Raw genomic sequence first — 12607 nt, forward strand, 5'->3', positions numbered from 1 at the left:
AATCAATGTTTCATCAGCGTGTTATTTAAGGTAAATCAAGAACTTGAGACAATACAGAGGTTTCTACAACTTAAAAACAACTGTCAACAAGATAAGTGGCTGCACTAGAATTATGAATAATTGAACTAGATTTTAAAAGATGTCTTATTCTTCGACACAGTCCATATATTCTTGTTGCACTGCTCTTTTGGTGAAAATGGAAGACTATTTTCTTAACCCATGATCAGTTTACGTATTACGTGAGAAATACAACATGTTGGTGTCTGCAGGTTGAGAGCTCATAGAGCAGTGTCACTGATCTCTACTGCAGAGAAAATCTTAGATCCTGGATCAGGCGTTAACAGATGCGAGTGTTTCCTTCCCTTACTCAGTCATGCAGGTTCGTGTCAGGTCAGGCCCGGTGCTGTTGTAACCCGTGACCGCCTCAGAGTAAAAGCTCCAAAACAGACCGACCTTTGTCGTTATTCCCCCAAATCTCTGCAAGACCACCACAATCAAAACAAATCGACCACGCGTGCTTTTCCCGCAGCAATGACGTCACGTAAACCCTCCCCTTTCCCTGCAAGTAAACAGAAAACGTAAAGAAAAAAACGTCCGTGTCAGCCGCCATACGTGTGTTTGGATGTAAAGCGAGACGCGAAATTGAGCGTTGATTTCGCGTTATTTCGTCTGTTTAAATCAAATTCGGAATATTTTGGGGCCAGCTGACTTGCGCTGGAGCGATGAAGGGAGAGGCGGAAGTGAAGTCACTTGACAGACCGTCCATGTTATTATTGTTATTTTGGTAGCCCTGCGATGAGACGGGCAGGGGAGCCGTTGGTCTCCGAGACAACGACCGTTGACGTTACCGCAGGCCGCCCCGGACCGACACCACCACCCTCCCTGACCCGGAGACAGGAGCCTCGCTGACGGCTGGGGGGTGGGAGGGAGGAGGGTGTGAGGACCCAGCTTCAGCTCGGCTCCTACACTACACCCCGGCCGACCAAAAATAAAACGGCGACAAAAACAATAACGGTGTTCGTCAAACGGCTCGACTGGTGTCTGCGCGGTTGGTAACAGGGACGTGCCGCCGCAGACATGAACGGTATCACCAAGGGCCGGTTCGAGGTATGACAGAGGGAGTGGACCACCAGCGGTTAAACTGTTTGTTTCTAGTAGACGTGGGAGTCGTGGGCTTGTATAAGCGAAGTGTGTTTGTGTATGTGTGTGTGGTCAACCGTGTTCCTAATTTTTACATGCTGTCTGAAGCCGAGGCGTTTTGTTGGTCAAGGGTAATCCGAAATCCTGTTATTGTCCTGCCGCACCAGTAGGCAGCGACAACATGGAGCTCAGGACTGCGGGACACAGGAGGGCTGTGGCTGAGGAGAGTCAATACATCAGGGCCGAGGCTGGCTGGCTGGCAGGCACTGTCGCCTGAGGTTACAGGCTTTGAGGGTGGGGGGAGGACAGGGGCTGCAGATGGAGATTTGTAAATACAAGGAGTGTAGCAACATTCAATTAGTCATCATGGCAGATAGCACTGCAAAACCTGTGGCACCTCCTGTGATACCTGTGAATGACAGGTGCCACTGAGGTGCACTGGCACACTACAGATGCTCCTCCTATGTGAGGGATTCAGTATATTACATGAGGACTTGTTTGTTTTTCTTAATCTCTCCATATTACCAAGACAGAGGTGCAGTAAGGGGGTAAACATACCTTTTTAAACAGGTGATAAGCTAAGTGTCCAACTGCAGTAGGTGAAATTATCACTAAATGATATCCTAATACAAGTGAAAGGTTAAACATTGCTTAGCTTAGTCCTCATATTTATTTTAATACAGAATTATTTGGAGAAAAATAAGTGAAAAAATACCAAAAACATAATGACTATAGTTTAACACCAATGACTGGGCATGGTTATCAGTAATACATAACTTTGAATAAGCTCTTTGATGCTGTAATATATATCTGCTTTATGCATAGTTGTGTAGAATCATCTTAAAACATTTCATATTAAAGTTTGATGTTGTCTTGTATGTCAAACCTCCATTTCAAAATAATATACATACATTTGTCTGAATGGCAGAAGAGAGATAAAGCATAACAGCAAGTATTTACATTAAAAATGTACTTAGGCAGCCTTTATTATTTCACATAATGACCTTCAACTCTGCTCAGCTGAATGCAGTTTTACAAATTGCTCCAAAGTGCAAATCCATGCTAAATTCCTGTGGTATAATAATTATCATGTTTTGCTGTGTCAACGTTTTCGCTGTAATTGTGTTCCAACACTAAATCAGCTCCGGTTCGACTGGTCCCCTGAGCTGTGAGCATTGTTTATCTGGAATATCTTTCACACATTGTTGAGATTCTTTCTGTTTTGACTTGATGGTACTTGACTTTCAGCGTCAGGTGTTCAGACGCTGTAAGGCTGCCAGTATCGTGAATATAGGTGTCTGCTAATGAGTAAGGGAGTGAGTGAGAACAGAAGGTGCTGATGTTTGTTGCCATGCTGGTGGATTTCTCAACAGAGCTCTAAGCTTCTTAGACGCAGATGAAAACCATTGTATGGTGGGAAACAAGCTGTAGTGTGGGGGTAACAGAGGGTTATATGGGAAGGTTGACTAATAGTCTTACACCTGAGTTAATACAGTATAATGAACTTGAATTTTTGCAGGCTAGGAAGTGAAAACATAACTTTGGCTGTATTTTAATTCCAGGTAGTCGTTTAATTGCATTATTACCGTATAAACTGGATCCAGGCTTGTTCACAAACCACCCTGTTATGCACTGTCTAGGAATAGGAGTATGACAGTACAGAGGAACTCCCTGCTTGGGAATGCTGCTCTGCTGGCACAGGGAACGAGGGCACCAGAACATCGAGGTGATAACTTTAATGAAGTGTGCGCACCAGAGATGGCTTTGAACTTCACTGTCACAATGTCATAACTCTGGCTGAGATTACACACCACGTACTCTTCATGCCATTCCACCTGGTGAACTCTTCCATCATAAGGCCAAATACCTTTGTGTTTGGTTAACTTTTCAGTTACATAAAGTAGGTCATCATACCACTATATATTATAGATTGTGATATTTTTAGATTAAAGTATCAATAGCTGAGTCTAAAATAGTAGGGATTATTTCTTTAACCATGTCACCTTCTTGTCCAAAAAATACTCATGTTTGAAAAATCAGAGCTGCAGAGATTATTGAAGTCCCTGTAAAGTGAAATCCAAAATTTCAAAGTAAACACACTAGATATGTAGGAATAAAGTTGCTGTAAACATGTGAAATCACTGAGTTCTATGTGTGACTGAACTTTGGATTTAAACCATTACAAAGTTGTTCACCTCTTTCCTGGCTTAGTTTAATTTGAGCAGGGCAAATACATGAGCCCATGACATCCCCAGTCTTGATGGGGAATAGCCCCACCCTCCAAACTCTACAATGATATAAAATTACAGAGCAGTTCATCTCTGTACAGTCTGTTAGCTGATGTCACTGTCTTCATTAAAAGTTAACAGCCAGCTTCATGCTGTGTTTTTGTTCACTGTGAGGTAAATTTCCCAAAGCTATCGGTCACAGTAGCCTACAGGTCAAGAAAAGTATAATAATGTAGAGATTTGTGCCAGAAAACAGTAAATTTAATCCCCAACTTCCATCTCTCTGCTCTAGCACAGAGCCAGACTGCGCGCTGATCAAAAGCATTTTAAAAAAACTGAGAGGATCATTTCTTTTGAGTGGGCGTGGCTTCAGCTAATCCAACCGACACGCCTACACCACCCTAAAGCAGATGTTACTGCCTCATTTTTCATGATTTTGAAGCTTAATTTTATAAACTTAGGGATGTTTTTCATGACTGAAATGTGGCCTGGTGGTCTGTCATACAACAAACCTAAAATAAAGGTTTTTTTTAAATCACTTTACAGGAACTTTAAATTTGGCTACTGATGGAAACTTGGAAACCAATAACAAATTCCATAGGTTGCCAAGAAAACCACTAAAAGTGAGCATTGCAATCTTAGATCTGACTGTTAAATGTTGCTAATATTCACAGTTTTGCACACTGTACCTTTAAGACCCTGAGTTTTTATTCATCATGCAATTTAAAATGGCAACCTTATCTCAGTTTTGCCATAAAATGAGACTTTTCTCATTGTTGTGTTTGATTCTGCAGCCAACTGAAAATCTAACCAATAAGACAGTATGTTGTTGACAGTTTAGACTTAACGCTTCTGTGAGGAAATGTAGCAGTTTGTGCAACAGACTTCAGTTATTTCCTGTGCCTCAATATGATGTAGTCAATAAAACACAATCAAAAATTAGAGTTTTAACCATTCCCATTCTCATTTTCTTATGCTTCAGCTCCTGGGTTGAAGTCAGACAGCCGAAACCACATTTGTTTACATTTAGCAAAGATAAACAGAGAGTGACATGGCTGACTGTGAAAATACACTGGGAGAGGTAGTCCAAAAGCACTACCTTAAACATATGAAGAATTAGATTAGCTAAAGCCTTGGCTCTCAATTGGTGGGTTTGGACCCAAAAATGAAGCCATTTTTAGTGGGTCATGGATGTATGCCTGGAAAAAAAATGTGGCAAAACATCTATAAAATGTTTTATATTGAAAGAAATATCTCAATTTCTTTGTTTTTGTCACATCTTTGTTTTTTTCCTTTTTTTTAAAGTCCAAACTGCCACATTTTTTCATTTAAAACATTTGGGTATGGTTCCAAAAATTAGAAATGGATCAACAAGAAGGTGGTAGTGGGTCCTGACACCAGGCCAGTTGAGAACCACTTGGATAATAAGCACCCCTTTGTTCACAGGAGGTGCCAAAACTGACATTGAGGAAAAATTCCCCTCAGGAGTTTAAAGGTATTTCAGTTTATCATTTCATATGACCAAACAATCAGAAATAATTGAGGAAATGATCATCAGAGTATAAGTAATGAAAGTGAGAGGCCTGAACTAGCAGATAGGTGGTGTATCTCTAGTGTTAAATGTCAAAAATGGCTGAAGGATTTTTTTTAACTGTTACTGGATATTCTGCAAAATCTTGTAATCTCTAACTAAGAATTTTAAGAACTTGAACAGGTCATAGATGATTACAGTATTTACCTTTCCGCCTTTACACTATTACAGTGGCTGTATGATACAGTTGGTAATGTAAACCAGATCATGAGGAGATTATTTATCTCCCTGGCCTTTGTTGCATAAAGCCAACTAGCATTGTCTCGATTGTGTGCAACTGTATTTGTTGAGAGAGGCCAAAGGTGAGTGATGTGTTACAGAGGTGGTTTGGAATTAAATCTAAATTTAGTCCTAAATCCTAAGCCACCTCTGGCTTTAGAGAGACACTGACTTCATGTACTGAAGGGCCAGTTTGTTGACATGTTTTGTTCTCTTTGGCACCCTAACTGTAAAGTACAATTCAGGTCAGTTTTACTTCCAGTTTACTCAATTGACACAGCTCTAAATATAACTGCAGCTGGAAGCCACATGATGATGATAAAGGCTTTATTTTAAAGTGCTTATTCAGAGATTTCATTAAGCTAGCTATAAAGGTCGGACCAAACCCTTATGGGCAGATTGGGAAAATGTGTTATTCAGTACAGGGGTATGTGGGAACCCCTGATGAAAACAGTTTGACTATATCCTGAAGCTGTTATTGGATAAAGGCTCTGTCTTTGTTACCTTAGCATTAACGTTAAAATTCCAACCAGCTTGGTTAATTATTTGCTGGACCTTGACCAGACCACCTCCCTGTTTTGTGTCTTTTGACCCCACTTCCTTTGGAGTGGCCTTTACTTCCTCTCTCTCCTCTTACTCTCTGATTTTATTACATTTATCTTTTTATTTTTCACCTTGACAGCAGCATAAATGCTTTGTTTGTACTTCCTTATACTCCCCCTTTCCTTCCTCTTTCTCCCATCTTCCCTCTCGTCTACTGCTTTCTCTTTTGAGGGCCTTGCATCTGTCATAGGCTGAGGTGGAGCCAAGATTTTTCCAGAATCAACATTTGCTCCTCCTGTGCATTTTCCCTCTACATCTTTGTGCTTTCACATTTTCAGTGTTTGCGCATGACACAGCAGGGAGTCCCCCTCATTAGATACCCTTTCTGAGGTGCGTATCACTGGCAGGATAGCTGTCTGCAGAGGCCCTGAGAATGTGGGTGTTTGCTGTAATTTAAATTCATGGCTGAATACGGCCTACCTGATCTAGAACGTTCTGCCTCTGTTTGTCTCACAGAGAGGTCTGACTTGAATCACCTGCAAGTGTGTACTTGAATGTGAGTGTTTGCGTGCCTGTGTGTTTCCCACTCAGCAGATGGCCAGACATCCAGCGAGTAGACTAATTGAGATAAGCATGCCAACAAGCTGACCAGGCTAACAGAATTATAAGCTTGTAAGGAGGGGACGTGGAAAGCCAAATGTAGCTCTAGCTAGTTTATTAGAATGGCTTAGGGAAGAGATAGCTTCTTTCTCATACTAGTAACTAGAAAGGTAATTCAAGGTTACATCTTATTAAAGGAAAGGTTCACATTTTTCAGGTCTGTCATAAACCAAAACTCAGACACTCACTGGAAGATAGCTTAGTCAGGGCAACCTTTTTCTTATTCATACTAGCTACAAAGATGCCCCTTTATAAATGTTTAAGTTTAAATTAATGAAAGAAAAAAAATACCTGTTTCAGTGTCAAAATGAATTCTTATGTTAATGCTAGTTTGAGGCTTCTGCACTGCCTTCAAAAGTCACGCTACTTTTCGAATCACATTTTCTGCCTCAATAAATCCCAAATACAACCTTTTCTTCTAAGTAAACAGAAAAAAAACAAACAAAAATATGTCAATGACATTTGCTAGACCATAGAATTCTGAAGTCTCATGTTGCTATAGCTTCACATAAGAGAAATCTCCCTCTGGAGACCCCCATTCCATCCCGTCGACCCTTTAACTGCATTCAGGTTTCCATGAAATTAACATTTCTGTTTAGATTTCTTTTTGTCAGATGTCTTCAACTTCATCCCCTTTTTGGGGGCCCTGACTCATGTCATTAGTTTTTTAAAACTTTATCTAGAAGTCACCATCAACTTCCATACATCATTTTAATCAGGACAACTTAAAGTTTCAATCTAACAAATTATAAGCTCCAATTTTATATGTGCTTGGTCTCAGAATAAATTAATTTATCAGATTTTTTTTTACTTTTAACTGAGACATAACACAAAACACTTTGCTTTTCTCCTTTCAAAAGTTATAATTTGATGTGTTAGACTTCCAGATAAGTTTTTATTCATATCTGATCTTTTCCTGACAAGCCATAGCCGTTTTTTCTGATATTATACAAGGCATTTTTTCACTGGAAAGCAGGTGTGTTCTTGTATTTCATTACTGACAATGTAGATAAGGAATGTGTGCTATATACAAAAATAGGTTATATCATTACTGAAGCAAAGATGTCTCTTTTTCAGAAGATTATTTTAAGCTTTCTGAAAAACTGCTACAGCATACTGGCTTGTAGTCATATCAGCCATTCCCTTAATTATGTACAACTTGTGTCTTTCTTTAAATGAAAATCGACAGGTGATAAAAATCAGTTCACTCCCTGTTTAGTTTGGGTTCATAAAGACATGAACAATTCTGACCAAAATCATTTTTTGAAACCGGCTCTAAATGCGCTGATTTCTGCTTTAAAAATGAACATAACATGGGATGTGTATGGGACTTCCAGTGCTTCTGAAGCTAGCCTCAAGTGGTTACTTGAGGAATTGCAGGTTTTGCATTTATTTATTTTTCACCCAAAGAGGTTGCAGCTTGAATTTTTATTTCCTAGCAAATATAAAACTTTGCTGACTCATCCTGTATGACAGAGGTCAAGTACATTTGTATAGGGGCCAGGTTTTCCTTGACAGACTCTTTGAGGGCAAGACTTAAGATAGACTAAGATGAGAAAATATTTTGATTTAATGAATGTGTTTTTTTCCAAATGTACGCACAATTTTATCCTTTGGCAGTAAGCTCATTCATGGTCCCACCTGCTCACAGAATTGACGGGACCCCTGAAAAACCCAGAGAATGGGCCCTCCCCAGTTTTGACTTATTGATCATATCAATACATGTTTAGGATCAGGAGTATTGGGGCTGGTGCCCTGGCAAACAGTTACCTAATTTTGGAGCTGAAAAGTGTGTCAACTGTTGTTGTGTTCTGATGTTCAAAAATTTGTTGGTGCCACTTTTAAACCCCTTTTCATCACTGTTTCAGTCCATGTTTTCCACAGTTTTCCAGATTTGAAACATTTTTGCTTCTAAACCAATTTTTTTGCCTCTGTATCTCATTGCTGCCACTTTTTGCTCATTTTGCCACTTTTTAACCACTTTTCACCACTTTCCGCATATTTTGACCCTTTTTGCCTCACTTAACCCATTTTTGCTGCATGCATTCCTTTTTTGGGGGGTCTGGTCTGGTCTGGTCTGATGTGGCCCCTTGACCATCAGCTGATGATCACTGCCATAGGAGCTGATAAACAGCAAAAACTGGAGTGTTGAAATCTCAGTGTTAAACATTCAGAGTTGATTTGAATTCTCAAAGTGAAATTTCAATTCAGTTTTTTAGTTGAATGGCCATCAGTGTTGGAGTTATTTGACAGTGTTGACTTACTAGTGTTAGTTCAACTCTGCAAAGAGTGAATTGATCAAAGTTTGCCATCCTGCCCTTGGGCAGTTTTTAGATGTTTTTATATGTATTGTGTTTGGGTGTAGCCTGTTGTACAGTGATCTCTGCTGTGGTTCTTCTGCTCATATTTAAAGTGGATTGTTGTTGTTTTTGATGTTATACATTTTTGCACCATGAGGGAACTTATCCACTGAGTTATCAACTTCCCACACTTCACAATACATGGACTAGAGTAAAGGTTGGTGTGGTGGTCTTTATAGAAATATATTCTTGGCTCTGCCTGTGTTGCTTTGCTTTATATCTCACAGAGTATTTTGCCAATATACCAATCTTGCTTCATTATGTAATGTTTTTTATCCTAATATGTCAATGTTTAGAAATGTAAATACTCCAAATTAACACTTGAAGTGAAAGGAAATAACACAATGTTATGTTTAAAGTATACTTAATAGTGTAAAAAACATCAACACTGTGAGTGTTAAAAATTAAAACAATGAGAGTGTTAAAATATTAACTCTTTCTGAAGTGTAAGTGTGACTGGGAGCCCGTGAGAATTCTGTAAACTGTGAAAAATGTGAAATTTGACACTATGGGAGTTGAATTAACACCGATGATTTTGCTGTGTAGGTTAGCATCTCTTGCCTGATAAGTCATTTGATTGTATGTTACCCCACTATTATGGAGTTTCAGTTTACTTAATTCCCTCTGACACACAATGACAGTTCAAAACATACCACTCTCTGTCAGTTTGTAAAAGACTGAGGAACATTTTATTGTTAATCAGCAAGGAAGCTGTAGCATTAGCATTTTAAATTAGTCTGGTCCTTGCTTTTTGTTTTGACCAAATATGATATATTAAGTAGTGTTGGCAGCAATAAATGCTAAATATTTTGGAAAAGTCCTTTTCGGTCATTTGTTTTAATCAGAAACATTATAGAAATAAAATAGCACTCTGCTAGTTTTCTCATGGGAATAAGGGCTGTGTTAGAGGTTAGTGTAGACAAAAGGACTGATTGAAGCAGTCTTTCAATGTAAATTATATAGGAAACAGAATTGTTTTACAACTAACTTGTAAAAATAAATATTCCTTCAAAAATATATTTTGAGCTGGAAAAGTATAGTGTCCCCAAACCTGATTTAGATCCCTGATGATGATAATATTTTGTTTTGATCCTGTCTTACATCTAGTGTCTGTCTTATTGTTGTTGTTTTTCTTGTGTCTCGGCAGGTGTTCTCTAACAGCGATGAAGCCCCCATTAACAAGAAGCTCCCCAAAGAGCTTCTTCTTAGGTAAGATTAACCACACACACACATACACAGACCCACATAAAACACACAATGCCGCACATCATATACCCAGGGACAAGGACTTAGGTCAGGGTTACTCATTAGCTGAAGCAGCCTTGAACCCTAATGTGTAGGAGAGTGTGTGATTGTCAGTGTGTGTTTGTTTTGTCAGTAGTTTTGTACTGTATGTACTGTGTAGGTGTTTCTGTGTTTCTGTGTGGTGTATGTTGGTGATTAGTCTGCAATGAGGTTTGGTTGACTGTGTGACCCACAGACCAATATTTAGTCCCAGATGACCCATAAACCTGACATCACATGCACAGGCCTGCATCCATCTTGGACATTGATTTATACGTGCATATGTGTGTGTGTGCATCTCAGTGTAGCTCTACAGACACATTAGGTGACTGCTTGTTTGTGTGTGTGAGTGAAATGCTCCTGGGCCTATGCAAACTGTATGTCTGTGTGAGTGCGCTATAAATAGCTCGTCTTCGCTAGTGGGGAATTCCGCAGTGCTGTGCTCTTCTGCTGCTCCAGCTGTGCTCCACAGAAACGACCAGTAAACCCATTACCACCAGCGCGGCTTTCGCTGGTGGACCAAAAGAGAAACATGTATCCACTCAACCCCACCAGCTAAAACACATGACCTACTGTCACATGTGTCAGGTTGGGACACTTACACAACCGCAGTCGTAAGGAGAACTCGCTGTTATGGCAGTAAATCTTGTTTCCAAACCATGGAAAGTGGGTTGACAGAAGCTTTTTTTGCATTTATAATTTTGTTATGCCTTGTTACCATCATACACAGCCAGGGACATTATGTTGTTCCAGGTGCTTTTGGATAATGTAGGTATAAATCAGTTAAAGGAGAGATTTTTAATCTTATATTTGACATAATGACTCAATATTTAAATATAGATCAATTCTCAACAAAGAAACTGGGATATCTGTAAAAGGTACAATACATATCTCCTCTTATGACATAAAAATCCATCAGAATAGAAGAAAATAGTCTTACAATTCCAACACTCAAAACTTTTTTTCAGATTTTACTCTGAAATAACTATGTAGTACAAGACCAATGTAATCAAGTTGAAGTATTGTTACTTTGGTTAAAATTGACTTAAGTAAAAATAACTGGTCTTTAATGCTACTCAAGTAAAAGTAAGAAGTAATTAATAAGAATACCATGTAAAAGTTTGTTCTTCCTTGTGATTTGCTTCAAGAAGTTACATTTGTATACATTCTAAGTTTATCTCATTCCGAGTAAAATGTTCCAAGATTTTATTTGCTTTAATCTTGATAATTATGGCGTACAACTCACTAAAATCTAAAATCCACTATCTCAAAATATTAGAATATTGTGCAAAAGTCCAAAATGTAAAGAAAATTCATGGAAAGTTGACTGGAAGGGAAAAGTGCAGTAAGAAAAGGTGCACAAGCAGCAGGGATGAACTCAGCCTTCAGAGGATTGTCAAACAAAGCAGATTCAAGAACTTAGGGGAGCTTCACAAATACTGGACTAAGGCTGGAGCCGGTGTATCAAGAGCCACCACACACAGATTGGTCCAGGAAATGGGCTACAAGTGTTGTGCTCTTAGTGCCAAGGCAATCCTTAACCACAGACAACATTATAAGCGTCTCACCTGGGCTAAGAAGAAAAAGAACTGAACCATTGCTCAGTGGTCCGTAGTCTTGTTTTCAGAGTTAAAAAGTTAATATTGAATTTTATTTGGAAACCAAGGTCCCAGAGTCTAGAGGAAGATCAGAGAGGCACGGAATCCAAGATTCTTGAGGTCCAGTGTTTTCAGTTTCCAGAGTCAGTGATTGTTTGGTGCAGGCCTGTGACGATAACAAATTTTGCTGGACAATATATTGTCCCACAAACTATTGCCGATAAACGATATTATTGTCAACATTATTTTGAGACCAAATTAACCACTAATGTAATGATAATATAATAATGCAAGTACACCCTTTCAAATGCAATAACCTTCTATTTCTCGTGAGTATTTTTTACCATTGTAATTGGAATGTCAAGAACTTTTAAAAATCCTAAGTAAATAAAACAAACACACTATTTTGCGCTGTTCAGCTTGTAATTACTTTGTCAACCAAAGGCCTCAGTGAGTGTTGACTGTTGGGACGAAGGCTCTACATCTCGAGGTGGAATTTTTTTCCCCAGCTTTTTTTTCCCCAGCTGGAAAACTTGGTTGGGTGGTTATGTTTAGAGAGGGACCCAACTGCAGTCAAGATGGCCGACATGGGCGTTGCTATACATCCAATCCATGCCGAAAGTCCCAAGCGGAAGTTTGTACTTCGTGTTGGACCCAGCTGCCAGTGTTTGTCAGTCTTTTTCGTGCCTAAGCCTAACCCTTGGTGCTGGATCTCAAATATATCACCTTCCCCACTGCCTTACACTGAACCTAACCACTCTGGTTTAATGCCGAAGCCTAACCTTAGACGTACGGACTTCTGGTTGAGACTTCCGGTATGGATTGGATGTATGTCGGCCATCTTGTCTGCATCAAGGTACTCTTGTATGTTTTAGGTGGGCATGCAAGTTTGTTGTGTTGCCTTTTTTTGTTGCCACCACTTTCGAACAAATTCGGCATACTGGCTCGTCCGTGTTGATGGGCTCACCTTGCTCATTCGGTTTG

The 12607-nt window shown here is 39.4% G+C and overlaps 1 protein-coding gene across 2 annotated transcripts in view; it reads left to right on the top strand.

Moving 5' to 3' along the window:
* The first annotated feature begins 577 nt into the window (after positions 1 to 577).
* Positions 578 to 12607, top strand: part of fbxl2 (F-box and leucine-rich repeat protein 2) — a 28844-nt gene continuing 16814 nt past the window's right edge. The window contains exons 1-2 of one of the 2 annotated variants that reach the window (XM_041809700.1): positions 578 to 1107; positions 9889 to 9950. In XM_041809700.1, coding sequence (XP_041665634.1) covers positions 1078 to 1107; positions 9889 to 9950 — 92 coding nt within the window. In that variant the 5' untranslated portion in view covers positions 578 to 1077. The remainder of the gene's footprint in view (positions 1108 to 9888; positions 9951 to 12607) is intronic. The other variant, XM_041809701.1, reaches the window with a different exon arrangement.

The sequence above is a fragment of the Cheilinus undulatus genome, linkage group 16, assembly GCF_018320785.1.
Source record: "Cheilinus undulatus linkage group 16, ASM1832078v1, whole genome shotgun sequence".
Lineage (NCBI taxonomy): Eukaryota > Metazoa > Chordata > Actinopteri > Labriformes > Labridae > Cheilinus > Cheilinus undulatus.